The sequence below is a fragment of the Balaenoptera acutorostrata genome, chromosome 16, assembly GCF_949987535.1.
Source record: "Balaenoptera acutorostrata chromosome 16, mBalAcu1.1, whole genome shotgun sequence".
Taxonomy (NCBI): domain Eukaryota; kingdom Metazoa; phylum Chordata; class Mammalia; order Artiodactyla; family Balaenopteridae; genus Balaenoptera; species Balaenoptera acutorostrata.
Window position 1 is genome coordinate 7453799 of NC_080079.1, and position 20891 is coordinate 7474689.

Genomic DNA, 20891 nt, shown 5'->3' on the forward strand with positions numbered 1-20891 from the left:
TTCTCACAGCTCCCATTCTATACTCCAGCCCTGTAGACTTCTTTCAGTTGAACGGATGGGCCATGCTCTCTTGCCTCTGGAGTCTTAACAAATGCAATTCCCTCTGACAGAAGCACTCTTTTCCCTCTTCTAAGGTTTTGGCTTAGATGTCACTTCTTCCTGAAAGCCCTCTCCAAATGTCCAAATGCGATTAGGGTGCATACTCCTCCTCTAACACCCTATACTTCCTCTCCTGAACTTATCACACTATTACTGACCTGTTAAATTACTTCTTCACTGGACCACAAGTTCACTGAGAGCCCTGACTTCTTCCCCGGGCTTGGAAGCACACTCAATGATCGTCTGAATGCATAAATGAATGGACGAACAAACAAATAAAAGGTGAAAATGAAGACAATTCTGAAAAGCAAGTGGAGGGTGGAGCAGGTTGGACATTTGCCTTTTGAGATTTTTAAGATATCTAATAAACCCATAATTATTTAAGCAAAAATGTGATACTGATGTAAAAAAAAAAACATCAAAATAAAGAGTCTCAAAACAAATGAAGCAGAATCATTTTATATATGACAGAACCATCCAAATCAATGGGGAAAGAATTTATTTAATAAATCATATTAACGGAAATTATCTGTAAAAAATATTTTAATCCTTAGTTCAATCCAAAAAACTGTGAAAAACAAAGATAAAATGTTATAACTCTCCCCACAAAAAAAAGGTAAAGAAAATGTGCAACAAATATGTCTGGTATATATCTGTAATATATACATTATTTATATTCATATACACTTGATACAACTTGATAAAATCACAAAGGAAAATGGACAAAAGACATAAATCAACAATTCACAGAAAAAAATACAAATGACTAATTAAATGAGATAGCTTGCCTCCCTTAATAACAAACATCAGCAAAGATACAGCTACACAGGTACTCTCTTACACTGATAATGAGAATATAATCAGTACAGTCCTTCCAGGCAGCAATTTACCAACATGCACAAAATACCTTTGACACGTTTCCATCATTTGATCCTGTTACCCCATTTCTGGGAACCTAAGAAAATCATTAGAAATGCTGACAATTTTGTTCATCAAAACACTATCAGAATAAAACATTTTCAAAAAACCCAAAGGTCATTAATAAGGGCTATGTTAACTTAAAGTACAGCAACTCGAAGTCATATTACACATTCATTTTTTTAAAGATGAAAATATTTTAACTACTTCAAAATGTAAAATTCAACAACAAAAAGAATGTACATTATTTCAGTTACATAAAAATATTAAAAAACTGAAAATACAAATATGAGATTTCCTCTAGTGATATTATAAACTATATTTTTTCATAGCTTTTCTTACCTCTGACATACTCTGCAATGAGTATGCTGTTTTTATTATTTAAAAATGAATTAAACCCTTATATACTGTTATAGGAAGTCAGTATATAATGCCAAATTTGATAAAACAAGAAATACTGCTATGTCCATCAACAGATGAATGGGTAAACAAAATGTGGCATATAAATAAAATGGAACATTACTCACACTTAAAAGGAAGGAAATTCTGACAGTTACAACATGGATAAACCTTGAAGACATTACACTAAATGAAATAAATAAGCCGGTCACAAAAGGACAAACACCACCGTATGATTCCACTTATATGAGGTACCCAGAGTAGTCAGATTCACAGAGACAGAAAAAAGAATGGTGGTTGCCAGGAGCTGGGAAAGGGGGACTGGGGTGTTACTGTTACTGTATACAGTTTCAGTTTTGCAAGGTGGAAAAAGTTCTGCACACAGATGGTTGTTATTGATGGTTACACAACAATGTGAATGTACCAAAGCCACTGAACTGTACATTTAAAAGCAGTTAAGATGTCAAATTTTGTTATGTATGCTTTACTACAATTAATTTTTTAAAAGGAAAAAATGATAAAAGGACATTATTCAGAGATATTAGAGGTCCTGCTTCAAATATCACCTATGTAGTTCTCCTCCCTCACACGAAAAAGTAAACGTTTAAATTTCATCTAATCACATCCAAATTGAGACTTATTCTGTAAAATGAATGGCCTGGCCTCTGAAAATGTTAATGACATGAAGAGTAAACAGAAAAAAAAAACAAAACCCACCTGAGGCACTATTTAGATTAAAAGAGATTAAACAGATAAAACAACTAAATAAAACAGATAATCCTTGACTGAATGGGGTTGGAGCAATAGCTATTAGTGAAACTACTGGTGAAATTGAATATGGACCTCAAATATTAGAGTTTCTGGATAATTATATTGTGTGAATATGTAGGAAATACAATGCTGAAATATTTAGGGGCAAAATGTCATGACATCTGTAGCTAACTCTCAAATAGTTCAGGAAAAACTCCTACAGAAAGACAAACAGAGCTGGCAAATGTGGCAAAGTACTAACAATCGGAAAATCTAGGTCAAAAGCATTTGGTGTTCAATGTGTTATATTTGTAACTTCTCTGTTTTTGAAATTTCTCAGAATGAAAGGCTGATGGGGAACAGCCTGGTTACCTCCACAGATAAGGACTGAAGGTGGAGGGAAGAAAAAGAAACTTGCTTTTCTTTATAAACTCTTTCTGTAACTGCTTGATTTTTATAACCCTGTGCATAGTTTACTTTAATTAATGTTTAAAATTAAAGTTATTTTATGGTAAACAGTAAAGGTCTCTGGAGTCTAAATACATCTTTTTATACTTAATATTTAAACGATACTTTTGGATTTCATAATTCAATGTGTTCATTTAATATAGTGCTTTTAAAAAATGAAAGCCTTTACTCAATCAATGATGCATATTCAAATGTCACTATCATACAATCGAGACTCACCAGACAGATTCCCTTTCTCAGCATTAGGAGGCACATTATTAGTTGGCAGGCCTGTGTAATCAATCATTTCTAAAAGCCAGGAATTATGTCTCAGGCAGACTAAAGGCAACCAGAAGGATACTGCAGGGGCTCTATTTCTGCCACTGCTATCCATTTGCCTTGACACACTCATTCCTGGAAGCTTCTTTCATATCCCAGATGTCAGGAAGCACTTTGAAAAGCCAGACTAAACTGGCCAGGGGGAATAAAATGTGTGTGTATTCTCTACAGATTAGAATCTTACATTGCTGAGAATTCCCACAATTCACTTAAAAACCATGACATAAAATGTTATTTTAAATCCAGAGTTCCAAAAGCACAAGAGGAAATCCTTTGAAACTTGAAAACAAGATAGAACTAGCTGAAGATAACACTCCTTTCACAGTGCTAAAAATAATTCTATTACCTGTAATATCAACTACCTTGGACAGGAAGGAGATTAACAACCAAGAATGTGTATGGAATGAAAAGGCACCGCAGTTTTTATAGCTACACGCACACATCCCATGTAAGAGTATCACACAAAGTTAACCAAGGACATACAAGGCATCACCAGCATTCTAGCAGCTTATTTTCCTTTTATGGATGCAGTGCCAAAGATTTGCTGCAGGAGTCCACATATATTTTGGATTCTATTAAAAGCTTTTAATAGAATATTTTAACTCAAACCATTTTTTTTAATGTTTTTAAAAAGTGCGATGGTTTTAAATGTCAAAGACTAAGAAGACTTTTTTTCAGGCTCCACATTCATTCATATGTAAAGCAATATATGAAGGGAAAAGGGACACTAAATAGGAGTATCTTTTAGTAGAACAGTCTGGTATCAATATAAAATCAAATTCATAATCAAACAAAATGGCCCAGCATACAACCATAACTTAAAATGAAGCAATTCTACAGGGCAGGAAAAATTCTGAAGATGGAAAATATTGTCCAAACAGCTAAGGTATACCAAGTATAAGCAAACACAAGTAAAGCAAACAGAACAAATACTAGAGAAATGCCATACTAAAAATCAAGCCCAAATAATGTGGCTTCGCTATGGAATGATGAGAATTATTAGCAAGTGAAGATTACCTTGGGACACAGCAATCAACTTCACATAGGCTTACTTATTTAGTTGACTTGGAAAAAAGGACTGAAAACATTAATATTCATAGGCATCAAACATCATTCAAAAGTTCCAGTAACAGTATTCCTTGCAACCGTATCAAGCAAGAAAAACCACTGTGGATAAAAAATATATGGTCTTCATCTACTGTTCCTGGCACATACCTCCTAAAACCCTTGTAATTTCCTATATAAGAGCCATAAGGATGTCTTTTGTTATAATATTTAGTTTTGTTCTCAGTTCCTAAATAGCTCCAGAATGATAAAGATGAAATAAATAGGAGTCTTTTGTTGCTCATATAGCAAGCCCCCTTCAAGCACCTCTGAGTTTATGTTAATGAGGTAACTTCTGGAAAGCCCCTAAGGATGGAGGCTGGTTACCAGGGGAACAAACCCAGTGATTAGAAGGTTGTAACTTTCAGCCCCACACCACCCTCACCTCCTGGGAGGGGAGAGGGGCTTGAGGTTCAAACAATCACCAATGTCCAATGGTTTAATCCATCTTGCCCCCATAAAAATCCCTGATATGGGGTTTGGAGAGCTTCCAGGTTGGTGAACATGTGGAGGTGCTGCGAGAGTAGTGGCCAAGAGAGGACACGGAAAGCTTGCCCTATGCACCTCTTCCACCTGGCTGTTCCTGGGTCATATCCTTTTATAATAAACCAGTAATCTAGTGAGTAAAATGTTTTCCCGGGTTCTGAAAGCTGTTCCACCAAATTATTTGAACCCAAGGAGGTGACTGTGGGAACCTACGATTTATAGCCTACCATCAGACACACAGGTGACAACCTGGACTAGCAACTGGAATCTGAAGGGGGTAGGGAGGAAGGGAGGCAGTACTGTGGGACTGAGCCCTTAACCTGTGGGATCTGATGCTACTTCCAGGTAGAGGCAGAACTGAGTTAACTTGTAAAATGCCCTGCTGGTGTGTCTGGAGAATCTGAGAATAGCTTGGTTTGGGAACCTGCCCCGCCCCTCCCGCCTTCCCTCCCGACACACACACATACATTTGGTGGCCATTACTGCTATGAATGTAATGTAAGCCTAGAGACACAAAGAAGTGAGTTTTTACTTACAAACACACCTATATACCACCTCTGTCTAGAAAAGGATAACAACATGGCTACATCACTCTGAGTCAGTAAGCCTCTGTGCCTCAGCTTCTCCCGTTGTGTAAAATAACAAAACAATGACTCTTGTTTTGTCATAGAACCAGTGAAGGTTAAGTTAAATTTTTCTGAAATTGTCAAATTAAGATGCTATGTGTAATTTTTTTAAAATGTTATTTGTATTAATTTCCTATTGCTGCTTCAAACAAATTACTACAAATTTAGTGACTTAAAACAATACAAATGTTTTATCTTAAAATTTGGGAGAGGTCAGAAGTTCCACATGGGTCTCACTGGGCTAAAATCAAGGTGCACTCCACAGGGAGGCTCTAAGGGAGTTTTGCCTTTTCCAGCTTCTAGAGGCTGCCCACATTCCTTAGCTAAGGGCCCCCGCATCACTAAAACCTCTGCTTTTCCACCGTCACATCTCATTCTCCCATCTCTCTCCTTTGCTGATTAAGGACCCATATTACACTGGGCCCACCCGGATAATCCAGGATAATCTCTCCATCTCAAGGCCCTTAATTACATCTGCAGAATCCCTTTTGCCAAGTAAAGTAACATATTCATAGGTTCTGGGGATTAGGATTTAGACATTTTGGGGGGCCGGAGTGCAATATTCTGCCTGTCACACTATTTAAATCAGTCATGTAAATCAGAGAAAACCCAAAGCGGGTGGGGAGAAGCGCCTATAAGGAAGTCAAGTACTGGGCAAGTTAAAAAATACAAATTTGGACACTACCTCATCATTAATATTGTATTTTTCAAGATACCTAATGTTTTGTGTTTTCAGACAAGTCATCAATAAAATACCTCTGTGGAGCAAATTAATAATTTTTAAGGCTAAAGGAGTACTTACTGAACTAGAAAACAAGTTTCTTCTAATTTTTTCTTTACAGTAATTTATATGCCCTGAGTTACCTTTAAAGTTAAAAAGTCAGCCACAAAGATATCTGAATAAATGGATAAAATCACCATTATGTCTTATGTCAAGAATTTCCTTTTCTGTTTTGTTTTGATGTGGTAGTTTTCTTGGTATAAATCAACTTATTATCATTCTAGTACACAGTACTACTATCTCTCAAAAACTAACCTTCTACGACTTTTTCTTCCATTGAAGTTAATTTGATTTTGTTTGGGTGAGTGCACAACACTCCTTTCATTTGACCAGACACTGTATCTCAAAACTAGGAATTTAAAAAGTCATCGTAGAAGATTACACACTGCAACAGATTTTTCTAGATGCAATATTGTGATTTATAGGAAAAATCATCATTCAGATGACCAAATACATATATTTGATCTTCATCCACAATTCCTGGCTCACAGCTTCCCAAAACCCTTAGAATTTCCTGAGTGATAAAAGTAGTGGGATAGTATCTGGTCTCTGGTCCTCAGCTCCTGAAAACACTTCAGGGAAGGTGACTTTTGGATCCCACCCCCAGGGTGGGAGCTGGTTGCCAGGGGATTAGAGGGTTGGGACTTTCAGTCCCACCCACTATGCCACCCTGACCTCCAGAGAGGGGAGAGAGGCCAGAGATCGCCAGTGGCCAATGATTTAATCAACGATGCCTATGTAATGAGGCCTCCATAAAACCCCAAAAGGAAAGGGTCTGGAGAGCTTTCAGGCTGGTGAACACACAGAGATCTGAGGAGAGTGACACTTGGAAAGAACATCATGGAAGCTCCATGCCCTTTCTCCAAACCTTGCCCTCTATACATCTCTTCCATCTAGATGTTCATCTGTATCCTTTATCATACCCTTTTATAATAAACCAGTAACCTAGTAAGTAAACTGTTTCTCTGAGTTACGTGGGGCGTTCCAGCAAATTAATCAAACCCAAGGCGGGGGGTCATGGGAACCTCTGATTTATAGACAATTGGTCAGAAGTACAGGTTAACAACCTGGGCTTGTGACTAGCATCTGAAGTGGAGGGAGGTCTTGTGGGGCTGAGCCCTTCACCTGTGGAATCTGATTCTACCTCCAGGTAGACAGTGTCAGAATTGAGCTGAATTCTCGGACACCCTGCTGGTGTCTGCGAATTGCCTATTGGTATAAGGAAGCTCACACACACACACACACACGCTGGAACTGGGCCTGGGAACCCTTTTCACCAGAGGAAGAAAAATAATACTAATACAACCTTAAAAATTTACTTCCTGAGAAAAACCATCCATATACATGATTTTTAATACCAATACCAAAGTAAATTGAAAAGAACATTTTAAAATGTAGTAAGCCTATACATTACTAATTTTGGTTAAAATGAAAAAAGTGTTAATGAAACCAAATAAACAAATATCAATACTTTCTGACACGTTTAACACCATGCAAGTTTTAGATATTTCTACAGTTATATCTGACATTCTGGAGTGGACACCTATACATAACACTGTATACAGCTTTCCAGTAAGGGGGCCAAAATACAATTGGCATCAATACAGAAAACAACTGCCACAAATATTAATTTTCAACAGTTATGAGAAAGAGGGAAACATTAGATCAAATATAACAATATTTTTGGAGACCAATTGCAAGAAAAAGTTAATTCTAATGTACTGCCTACGTTTTAAGAATCATATAAATTTTTAGACACATCAAAATCTTGCTCAGTAATACGACTACAATCCTCATGACTCCATTTCAACGTGCTCCTTGATAATGAGATTCCGGTTAAGCTTGTAATAAGTCAGTGATTCTCAATAGGGTACACCAGTACATACTGTGGGCCCCCCCCCCAAAGCTTGGGAGCAATGGAGATGTTACTAATTCATATGTTCTCTATAATGCCACAGCCATGGGGCAAACTGAACATTTCAGCATAAAAATTCCAGTTTCAACATGTACTTGTTATATGAGCATGATTCTTTTCCCCCTACGCCTTCAACAGCACTCCCTCCCGCTGCCCCCCAATCTCAAACCCTTCCCATCTTTGTTAGCAGGATCACTAGACAAGCTAAATGGAAGAAAGATGCAGCTATTTAAGGCAAAATGCCAAATAGGAAGCAACACGTCCAATGACAACTGAATAAAAACTTTTCAAGTAAAAACTTTATTTGATTTAGGACTCTACGTATAGAAAACATTACGATTTTTTTCCTTATATATTCATCGTTATCAAATATTCATCATGAAGACAGAGAAATTAAACATAAAGAAATCTGACTTTAGACTCTTCATATCCACAGACTGCCTAGTGATAAACTGAGGTCTCTCTACTCTTTCCAATAAAACCCCATGGGACCTACTTGCTCTGTCTTCACCTGACAGGAAGAGGCCAAGTTGGCTCCCAGTGGGTTGAGCTCCAGGTAATCTGTAAGGTGAGAAGTACAGAAAGCTAGGAAGAAGGCAAAGAATCAAGAAATTTAGGAGAAAAGCAAAAAGGTTTATTTGTCTTTGGAAGGTCTATTTGTCTATTTGTCCAGATTCCAGTTTCCACAAATGTTTATTCACTGATTAACAAAAATTTCAATGTCTGCTATGTATCAGGCAATGTTTTAGGTACTAGCAAACAGCTGTGAACAAAACAGACAAAATTCCTGGCCTTCAGAAAGCTTAAGTTCTAAGCAAGAGAGAGACAAATATGGTGACTTCTAATAAGTGTATTAGGAGGTAACAAGTGTTGTGAAGAAAATTAAAGTTGGGGGAAGAGAGGACAGGACAGGGCTGAAATTTGAGGCCTCACAGAGAAGGTGACATGTGAGAAAACACCTGAAAGAAGTAAATTAGCTAATCCTGCAATCTAGAGAAAGCAATCCGGGCAGAGGAAAGAGCAAGTGCAAAGCTTGAGGCTTATTTGCAGACAAGAAAGGTGGCTAGAGGGCAGGAGTGAATGAGCGAGGTTGAGAGTAATAGATAAGGTTAGAGGGAAACGTGTGTTTGTATAAAAGTGGGGAAAGCAGGTGTGGGATAGAGAGCAGAGAGAGCCTGTAAAATTGGCTTTTACTCTCAGCAACACAGGGAGAATCACTGGAGGGTTCTAAGCAAAGTTTTAGAAGAGTAGCTCCTGTTCAGAGAACAGTTTGTAAAGGAGGACACGGACCGAGAGGGGATCATGGCTTGGACCAGTGTGGTGAGAGGTGGCCAGATTCTGGGTATATTTTGAAGACAAAGCCAGTGAGAATGGAGTATAAGAGAAAAAGAAGAAAACCAAGGATGACCAAGGCTCTGGACACAGCAAATAAAACGATGAACTTGCCATCAACTGAGATGGGGGGAGTGAGAGAATAGATTTGAGAGACCAGTTCAGTTTTTTGGCCTCACTGAGTTTGAAATGCGTTTGAAATATTACATATTCAAGAGAAGATGTTGGATAGGTGGCCGCTGGATATCAGAGTCCAGGGTTCAGGCATACAAAAGTTATTATACAGATTTAATTTGAGATCCTTATCTGACCCTGTATCTTTTCAAGGGATCAACTTGGGGTCATAAGTTTAAATGTTCTTCTAAAGGGCAACTGATTCAATACAACAGCAGAACTAAAACGGTATGTTAGGTAGTGCTGCCTTATCTCTAGAGACATTATCATCTGTCCAGTGGGAAAGGCAGACCATGATTAGCACTGACATGACCTCCCAGAAAATAACCTGGCACCAAACTGCAGACACTCCAGAGACAACAGCACATTTAAATTCACACCTCTGCCGTTACCATTTCACTCCCACTCCCAGATTCCATTTTTACTGGTGTCAGGTTTTGGCACCAGTAAAATGTTGGACGTTGGACGTCCCCAACGTCCTCTCATCACGTAAGATAAAGTGACCTATGTGAAACTTATACCCAACAGTTATGTAAAAGATACTTACTTAATACTGTGGAAGTTTTAGCTTTACCCTTCTCAATACTGAATCTTCCTCATTCCCATTTTACCAGGTACAAAGCTGAGGTTGAGATTTTTTTATTTCAATTTCAAATGGGAAAGTCTCACATTTTATACTTAGTATAAATTTTATGCACAGTATACATTTTATACTTAGTGTATGTACTTTGGAGATGATTTTTTAAGTATATGTGCTGCCAGAGCAAACACTAAGATGGTTTTCTTAAATGCCTAACATCGATAAACCATAATATACCATATCTAATGAAATCTGGAGAGCATAAGACAGGTAGCAAGGGAGAAGTAAAGAATAATTTTCGGGGACTTCCCCAGCGGTCCAGTGGTTAAGACTCCGCCTGCCACTGCAGGGGGCGCAGGTTCGATCCCTGATCGGGGAACTAAGATCCCGCATGCCACACAGTGTGGCCAAAAAGAACAAAAAAAAAAATGATTAATTTTCAATACTTGTGGACTTCCGTTAACCCAACACAATATAAACAACTAAAAGTTTTTAACATATTTCAAGGATATTTACAAATCAGGATATGACTACCCAATAAAGACAGAGCCATAATCTTTCTACAACATTTGAGAACCATATTATGCAGTGAATAGTCAAAAATATTTGCTGATAGAAAAGACAGAATCCACATTACCAAGAACCAATTACAATCAACCCTTGGCCCTAAGAACCTAGAAACTCTGGAGTATGTGGGAATGCAGATTTAATGACAAAGAAACTGTTTTATAAATGAAACAAGACCAAATTTAATATTGGTCCTACTGGGAGAAGTTTTTGTTCAGCTGTAAGAATGCAAAGAGGTACAAGGATAGTTAACCAAAAGAAGTAGATATATGGAAAGAAATAAAGGCAGCACCAAGAAGACAGAATAGTCACAAAGACAAGAAATAATAGCCATAAAGACAAAGATATATTGATTGGTCTAACGTGTGTGTCAAGGGGAGAAAATATTTCAAAGCAAGAGTTCTTATCATAAGATCCACTAACTTGAAGAAACAGTGAAAGAAGATGTGGTACATATATACAATGGAATATTACTCAGCCATAAAAAGGAACGAAATTAAAAAAAAAAAAAAGGAACGAAATTGAGTCATTTGTTGAGACGTGGATGGATCTAGAGACTGTCATACAGAGTGAAGTAAATCAGAAAGAGAAAAACAAATATCGTATATTAATGCATGTATGTGGAACCTAGAAAAATGGTACAGATGAGCCAGTTTGCAGGGCAGAAGTTGAGACACAGATGTAGAGAATGTACATATGGACACCAAAGGGGGAAAACTGCGGTGAGGTGGGGATGGTGGTGTGCTGAATTGGGCGATTGGGATTGACATGTATACACTGATGTGTATAAAACTGATGCCTAATAAGAACCTGCAGTATAAAAAAACAAACAAAACAACTAATACTAAACTTTCATTGGGTTATTTGTATGGAAATATGTTAATATAAATGTTTCAGACATTACATGAAATTTCTAAAAATCTTATATTTGTATTTGTATGGAAATATGTATGGAAATATGTTAATATAAATGTTTCAGACATTACATGAAATTTCTAAAAATCTTATATTTGTATTTGTATGGAAATATGTATGGAAATATGTTAATATAAATGTTTCAGACATTACAGGAAACTTCTAAAAATCTTATATGTTCTGGTATAATGTTATAAGTAATAATCCTAGTTATTACTTTAAAATGTATATCTCAGAAATAACTAATTTTCTTGTCAACTGCATTATTATGAACTTTCATCAAATCTTTAACCATGGTCATTTTTAAGTCTTTTGTCATTTACAGACAGTTCTGGGTGTACTCTGATGATTTTGCAAATGTGTTCCTATAAAAGGGTTTCATCTTCAAGAAATTCATGGAAAAGACTCTGACAAGTACAGGTTTCTGGTAACTGACTGTACTGCTGAACTGAATGAATAAGCATTTTCAGAACTCTAATGAAAAACTGATGAACTCATAAAAGTGCTAACAAAAGATCAAGATAAAAAAAAAATTAATTACATGGGACTGAGTGAACTGATGAGGATGAGTATAATTTTTGTGACTTTCTGTCTGAATTAAAAAAAAAAAAATCCCACAAGGACTCAGAGGCAAAGAATATACAAATCAATTTTCACTGCAAAGTAAAGGAGCTGTTACAGTGGAGGATTACTGGACTGAATGTCAATATTATGACATAGTATGAGTGTGTTTCATGTTTGGTAATTGCAATCATTGTTGCTTTTGTTGTGGTCATCCATGTACAATGCTTGGTGTCAGTCTATTTATCTCTTGTAAAAATAAAATACAGTGTGTGTGTGTGTGTGTGTGGAAAAAAAAAAGAGTTCTTATCATAAGATCCACTAACTTGAAGAAACAGTGACCCCAAAAGAGGTTAAAACTCACTGCAGTGTAGCGCATTACCATCTGTAAGTTTACATGTACTGTAACACCAGCTTGTAGTTGGCATCTACATAGTACGCTACTGCCTGCAAAAATAATTTTAAGAGTGTTCCAAAAGGCATACAGGTAACTAAAGGACAATCACACCTAGATCCAAAAGATCACACAATGTAAGATTCCATTTATATGGAACATTCAGAATAGGTATATCCACTGAAACAGAAAGCAGACTGGTGATTACCAAGGACTTGGAGGAGGAGAAGATGTGGAGTAACTGTTTAAATGGGTATAGGGTTTCCTCTGGGGTGATGAAAATGTTTCAGAACTAGACAGAGGTGGTGGTTGTACAACACTGTGGATACACTAAATGCCACTGAATTGTTCATTTTCAAAATGATGAATTTTATGTTATGTGAATTGGACCTCAATTTTTAAAAATTCATAATAAATAAAATCCTTTTGTAGCTCCTGGTTTTAAAAAAAAAAAAAAGACATTCACACCATCTGTGGTACCTCAATTTGGGGAGAGAAAAAAATCAATGGGATGTAATGGGACAGCACAGATGGCTGAAGACAGCTCAGTGTGCTTTCATCCCTCGTCCTCAGGACAGGAGAACACTGGAGCTAACAGTTACTAACTGCCTGCTGTGTTTGGTGTTCAGAAGGGCTCATCTGCTGGGACTTTTTTTTTTTTTTGGCCAGGACAAAACTAATATAAAAAAACTGAGATTTCTTGAAATCTACTCTTAGGACTTGCAGATTCATATAGTTATGTATTCCATATTCTTGGGGCTATATTCAGGGTGATAAACAAAAGAAATTAGTACTGAAAAAATATATATATACAGCTAAGCCATGTTGAAGGCCTAGCTATTGTTCCACACAAGATTTAACTTTAGTAGTTACTCAAAATTTTCTTTACAAAACTTAAATGTCAAAGTAAGCACCCCATCCAAATAATTTAAATCACATAATTCAAATAGCTAACCTATTCAAAAAAAAGAGAGAGGGAGGGAAAAAAATACAGAGGAGTCAAGCAACTGCTTTTGTGAAGTACATCACGAATAATTAACTCACAAGGTCAATAACTGGAGGAAACCTTACTCTCTCAACACGTCTCTGTCCCTGAACAGCTCTGAGCCAGAGACTGAGACCAATATCCAGAATTTCCTTAGGAAAGCACTAAAACACAAAACACACAAATCATAATTCGAACTATGGAATCAGCTGGCCATGTGAAATCAGTTCCATAAAGTTTGCAAATATTCAGTACATGACATTCATGGTAAATTAACATCAGTATTTTCAAAGTCAATATTATGTTTGTTCAACTTCTTGGAGTCACACATTTTTGTGATATTTTTAACATCTGACTAAAGCTTCTATCATCACAAGATGCTCACACTGTTTACAAACACTCTGAAGCAGCAGCTGGTGCTCCTCAGTCACATCTTGTTACAATAAATAGAGTAGCAGTTTTAAACTCCAGGTATACGGTTTACTACTGATATGTAAAAATCTTTGCTATAACTTAAAAGTTTTTCTCTCTAATGTTGGAAAGACACATGCACAATGAAATGGGAGGCAATTTAAGACAACATTATGACAAGATCACAAATACAGAGATTCTTATGCATGCATACTGGGAGTATAGTTATCATGCTGAATGAACTAAACGCTAAATAATACTGACCTTCCTTATATCTTTCATGTCATTTTTAATATCTTCTCCCATCCCATTCAAAAAATGAAGAAACTTACCCACACAAGCATTGAGGAATAGCCAATCAGTCTTCTTCATCCTGTTTTTAATTTGCTTTAGTTTTTTGAAGTCCACTTCAAGTTCCTCCTTGCTGCCAACAGCACCAGCCAACTCAATCCTCTGAAAATCCATTTTCATCTCAGAGTCCCGTTTCGTAGTCGGCGGTGATCTTCTCTGGCTGTTGCCACTGCTACAGCTTCCTCTCCATCGAGCTCTGTCTTGCTCATTTATTATTGAAGAAGCCTCTTCCGTCTCTGCCAACTCAATTGCTTCAATATTATTAGGTCTGGGATGATCACAAACAACACATTTTTTAGCCTTGGCCCAGTTTTCATATGTGCAAATAGAACAAGTCCAATGCTGGGTCCTTGTGTTCAGTTTATTTCTATCATTGTATTCCTCGCAAGGGTCAACAGAAAAAGCAACTGGTCTTGAGCCAGATCCTGAGGATTGAGGAGATTCTGTGGGACTCCTGGTCCTACGCTGGGATAAACACTGAGTGCATCTGATTGCTCTTGGCCAGTTCAAATATGTGCACATGTGGCATGACCATTTATTTGCATTTTCCATGCTGTACGAAGACTTAACCCTTGGTCTTGCACTAGAGTCTGGACATATCAAAGGACTACTTCCTCCTTCGGTGCCAGAAGGATCCCAATCTCTACCGACATCACTTGAACCACTTTTAAATGGATCTTCTGTAATAATTGTTCCACTAGGTCTTTGGGCACGACACATAGTACACTTGATTGCAGATGGCCAGTTTTCATACGTACAGTATTCACAAGCCCACTTAATTCCACGTTCTGACATTGTGCACTTCTTCAAGTGAGTTATGTCAGGCAGGAAGCTATAAATAATTAGGACATGGTTATTAAAACAGTAACTACATAATCCCACCCCTGAAAACATGCCCAAAATATAAAAGTACCCTTCAACTTATAAAACCTCAATTTCTCAAAAGATGCATGTAACATTTCACACTCAACTACCTTTTCTTAAAATTTCCAGAGAGATACTGGACATAAGTTCCCAAAGAAAAATCTTAAACCTGGGGATTTAATGAAACTGTACTTTGGAATGCAAGAGAAAAGGCAGAAGATAAAGGGAGGTTTATTCTAAGAGGGAATGAGGTTAAATCAGGAATCCTCTAACAGAAATGTTTAATTTCAGCCAGGTCATCACCATCAATTTAGAAAAATAACCAATAGTTAAAAGATTCAAAGGGAAGGGACAGAACACAAACCAAGTATCTTAAACACATAACCATTCTCAAATTATGAGCAACATAGATTATTATGCTATCTAGGTACAGTACCACAATGTTTGATTCACTAAAGAATTCAGAAAATCAAACAGTCAATTCTATCATTCTTGCTAAGGGAAAAAAGCAGCCTAAATGTGCTAATTATCCACTGCTCTTAATAAACACAGGTAGAAAAGAAAGATGTTAAGTAGTAATCCTTACAATTAACAAAGTAACACTGTGAAACAGAGATAAAGTTCCTTGATAGCCTATATCCTCAAAATCTTGTTCTGTCTAGAGTGCAGAAAATAAAAACTGCACATCACCTATAGTTGGGACAATCAACTGATGAAACATCCTTGAGATAACAATTAGCATAATCGCTCCAATATAATTTTGAATATTTATACTCAAAATATTCAATATTTAAAATATACTCAAAATTCAATTCATATTAAAAACATATTAACTATTTAAAAGGCTCCTAGGATTCTACACTGGGCTTCCTAACACTGCAATACAATGAAGACTATTATTTAATGACAACTAATTTATAAATGAAGCAACTTGCACAGCAAATGTAATAATAATTTTTTTAAATGGCTTGAATTTAGACACTGGCCACTAAAGCCAGCCTCTCCATTTTCTTAAATCCCTTCTCAACTAAATCAGTATCATCCTGCCACCTATTTGTAACCAGAAAAGTGAAAGAAATTCTAGGCAGAGTAATAGAAGCTTCTCCTTCTCTTTCTCAGGGATTTTTCCTGAACCTGGAAAGCAAAATTTTTCACTTTATAAGCGTAGTATTATGTCCCTGCTTGCCAAGTCCTCACCCCTTTCATAGTGTAAACTTTGTTAAGAGGACAAATTCACTGTAAGAGCGGCTACTATTTAACAGCTAAAATAAAAATCACACTTACTAAGATTTTAGTTTCCATGCTATAGCCTCCACCTTGAACATGGTCAGAATAAAAGTACAGCTTATAAATCAGACCAAAGACAAGATTCAGTCGTCATGCTGGCTCAGATTCTGACTTCCTCAGGAGATACTGCAAAACATGATAAGTGGTTCTGTATGACTGTGAGTAGCTATTCCTGTAAAGGAGACCAAAACTGAATTTCACTTGAAGCCTGTTACTTTATCCAAAAGTATTTTTTTAAAGGCTTTATTTTAATAAATTCCCTATTTTAATCCTACTCATTTATTTTAATAATGGACTACTATATTCACAATTTTAATTTAACACAGCAATAAAATCAGCTGATTGGGTTGGTCAGTCAAATCAGACATAGGAAAGATATTTTCCCCTAAAACTTTAAACATATGTGTGTGTGCACGATTATTACCATTAATCTTAAATTCATAGTCCTAATAAGTTAATTCCTACTGAATTACTTGTTATTATTGAAGGGGGAAAGGGGGCATAAACCAAGTAAATAGAAAAAGCAAAAAAATATAGCTTATATTTAACTTTGAAGTCTTTTTCTCCTTCAGCAACTTTATTTTTCTCTAACCCAGGTAATTTATATTTATCTGCTCAGATTTTTCACTTTAGTTTGTACGTACTGATTAAACATAAACACCATTTGACAGCAATCCGAAAGTGTGTTGAAGGGCAAAGACTATAATCATAAAAGCATCCATAAAATGGACAATTGAGATTTAATGGCAACTTTCATATTCATTAGGCAGTTTCTTCCTTTGGTTTCTCAGGAATGAAATATAAATAAATTACTTGCTCATGCTACTGGAAACTAAAATGAGCAAGCAGAAACTTATCATGACAAAAACAAATGACATAATGAACATATCCAAGGCTGTAAGTAATTTCAGTAGTTCGTTTAAAATATTCACATTCAGGGCTTCCCTGGTGGCGCAGTGGTTGAGAATCTGCCTGCTAATGCAGGGGACACGGGTTCGAGCTCTGATCTGGGAAGATCCCACATGCCGCGGAGCAACTGGGCCCGTGAGCCACAACTACTGAGCCTGCGCATCTGGAGCCTGTGCTCCGCAACAAGAGAGACCGCGACAGTAAGAGGCCTGCGCACCGCGATGAAGAGTGGCCCCCGCTTGCCACAACTAGAGAAAGCCCTCGCACAGAAACGAAGACCCAACACAGCCATAAATAAATAAATTAATTAAAAAAAAAAGAAAGAAAAAAGAAACAGCACTCCCACAGGGATTTCCTTTAAAAAAAATTCACATTCAAAAATTCATGCTTGCTTTGTTAAGTCTTACTTTGATGTAGGCTCAACTAAATAGTTTGTGGCCTTACATCAACTAATCTTCATGGAATTAATGTGCCAGCATAACATACTTAAATGTCCATGTCTGACAAAAAACAAACCTGTCATTAAAAAATAATCATTGTCATATATGCCTGGTAAATAGCCTACCCCTCCCCAAAATTCAGGTAACTAAGCAATACCAAAACCAAGCTCAAGAGTTTTGGGACTTCCCTGGCGGTCCAGTGGTTAAGACCATGCGTTTCCAATGCAGGGGGCATGGGTTCGATCCCTGGTGGGGGAACTAAGATCACACATGCTGCATGGTGCGGCCAAAAAATTAAAAAAGAGTTTTAAGATAAGTGCATTATATTAGATAATGATGTACATGGTACCAACTCTATGGGGAATTAAGACGTTGTTTTAAGAATATTGTTTTTTCATAACCAAAAGCTAAAATTCATTGGAGAGGGTTATCTGAGTCATCTGTACCTGTGGTAACAGTAAATGGAATGGAAGAGTAAAGATAACATCAGTTCAACTATATGATTTTGCATTATTGAGGTGAAATTAACACTGAGTACACTTTTTCTACCAGACATCAAAAAGAACATGAAATAATTTTTAATAGCAAACAGCTCTAAGAGTTAATACTGTGCATGGAAATAAAACAATTACTAAATATCTTTCAAGTTAACATATATTCATATACCCAAGTAAATTTAATTTACAAGTCTACTTCTGCATAAAATACAGATTTCCAAATTCTAGCTGGTGAATCATACTTCAATTAATCGGTACACAAAGTAACAATAAAATCTGTATAATATGGATCTTCTTTAAGCAGAGCCAGACACAAGTGCTACTCTTAAACCAAATATTCCGGGCTTCCCTGGTGGCGCAGTGGTTGAGAATCTGCCTGTCAATGCAGGGGACACGGGTTCGAGCCCTGGTCTGGGAAGATCCCACATGCCGCGGAGCAACTAGGCCCGTGAGCCACAACTACTGAGCCTGCATGTCTGGAGCTTGTGCTCTTCAACAAGAGAGGCCGCGACAGTGACAGGCCCGCGCACTGCAACTAGAGAAAGCCCTCGCACAGAAACGAAGACCCAACACAGCCAAAAAAAGAAAAAAAAAAGCCATGTAGAAGAAACCATAAATATGTTCAAAATAAAACCAAAAAACAACAAAAAAACCCAAATATTCCTTGGTTCAAATGCAGTATCAGCAGTTCCCATCTTGTGGACCAAAGAGTCCATGAATCTATTTATACATCAACCTCTACCTGTAGACAGACTGAATAATGTCTCCAAGTATAGCAACCATTTTCTAGTATTAAATTCATAACTGCTTTTGATTATATACTTCCCAGTTCAAACAATAATAAAAGCATGAGCATTATGATGTATGGCTTAATGGCTAGGGAAAGGGAGGGGCTCATAACTGAACACTTTTTATACTGTCATGCTTAGTAGTGAATTAATTATACCATATTTGTGAAGCATTACTAAACAATGTAGAATAAATATACCTATTCTGAAGTCAATTACTCAAAATTGTAGCTACACTACAAATTCCCCCAACCACCTACTAAAATCCTCTGAGAGAGAACTAGAGAAGTGAAATGATCCTCACCAAGCACAAACTCCTTGAGAAACAAACTGAGAGAAGTTCAGTTGCCAGTTAGTGTCAAATGATGAGCAGTTATCCAAAGGAAGGACTGACAGTCTTTCGGTTTTATATTAGCTTTATTAATATTGTCTATATTTAGTAATATAAATATTAATTTATTAATATAAATTGTTGATATAAATATTAACATAAATCTCTGGAAATTTAAAAATGCTCAGAAAGCATTTTAGGGGAATAAAGATGAAAGCTAAAACTAGAAGCGGGGCTTCCCTGGTGGTGCAGTGGTTAAGAATCTGCCTGCCAATGCAGGGGACACAGGTTCGAGTCCTGGTCCGGGAAGATCCCATATGCTGCGGAGCAACTAGGCCCGTGCGCCACAACTACTGAGCCTGCGCTCTAGATAGAGCCCACGCACCACAACTACTGAAGCCCACGCGCCTGGAGCCCGTGCTCCGCAACGAGAGAAGCCACTGCAATGAGAAGCCCGCGCACCGCAACGAAGAGTAGCCCCCGCTCGCTGCAACTAGAGAAAGTCCACGTGCAGCAACAAAGACCCAATGCAGCCAAAAGTAAATAAATAAATTTATTTTTTTAAAAAAAGAGCTAAAACTAGAAGCACTGGTGAACCCTCTATATCTACAAATCTCACCTCATTTCCGGGCTCCAATATCTTGTCACATCCTATATTAAAATCCTCTTATCTTCCTCTCACAACAAACCCCTAGCCTGACTTCTCTCTCCAGTTTCCATTAAGGACACCACTAATACTACTGCACCCAGCATAGAAACTCAGACTTATCTTGAATTCTGCCTTCTCCTCATAGATTCTTTCTAGTGGTTTCTGTCCAATCAGTCCTTTTCTTTCCATTTCAGCTGCCATCAACCCTTTTGCAGTTCAGGTCAGAACTACTATAATAGCCTCCTAAGCGCCTTCCCTTTCTAAATCCATCCAGCTCACCGTTACCAAAATAATCCTCCTAATAACAAGTCCCTCTTTCTGAAGCTCTTCTGTAACAGTATAAACGCTCAACTCCTTACCAGCATACAAACACACCACACACACCCCAGACTCATTCAGGTACCACCATCCCTCCACAATACACACGTGAAGGCACCACCTTAGAAAAACAAGCACAACAGACACACACTCAGTTCTGGCGAATCCTACCCATCCTTTAAGGTTCAGTTCTAATCTCATCTCTCTCGTAAAGCTTTTTCAAATCATTTCAAGTACACTCCAAGCAACCACACTTCTATCGACATTTGGCACCTACTGTATGTCTTCTTGGGGCTAGTTTCTGGAACACTGACTTGTGTGTCTTCCCCATATCATTTCCTCCTCTCAATTTTCAATCAGGTAGCCAAGCTTTCAAAAACTTAGGCTCAGGGATTTCCCTGGTGGCACAGTGGTTGAGAATCAGCCTGCCAATGCAGGGGAAAACGGGTTCGAGCCCTGGTCCGGGAAGATCCCACATGCCACGGAGCAACTAAACCCGTGCACCACAACTACTGAGCCTGCACTCCAGAGCCCGCGAGCCACAACTACTGAGCCTAACACGCCACAACGACTGAAGGCCGCGCGCCTACAGCCCGTGCTCCACAACAAGAGAAGCCACCGCAATGAGAAGCCCGCGCGCCGCAACTAGAGAAAGCCCGTGTGCAACAACGAAG

The 20891-nt window shown here is 37.6% G+C and overlaps 1 protein-coding gene across 4 annotated transcripts in view; it reads right to left on the reverse strand.

The window, feature by feature from the left end:
* Positions 1–20891, reverse strand: part of ZRANB1 (zinc finger RANBP2-type containing 1) — a 70639-nt gene that overhangs the window by 31360 nt on the left and 18388 nt on the right. Inside the window, exons 2-3 of one of the 4 annotated variants that reach the window (XM_057530386.1) lie at positions 16283–16411; positions 14116–14966 (exon numbers count right to left, since the gene is read on the reverse strand). In XM_057530386.1, the coding sequence (XP_057386369.1) occupies positions 14116–14966; positions 16283–16323 (892 nt within the window). In that variant the 5' untranslated portion in view covers positions 16324–16411. Of the gene's footprint in view, positions 1–14115; positions 14967–16282; positions 16458–20891 lie in introns of those variants that run through there. The other 3 variants (XM_057530387.1, XM_057530388.1, XM_028164285.2) reach the window with 3 other exon arrangements.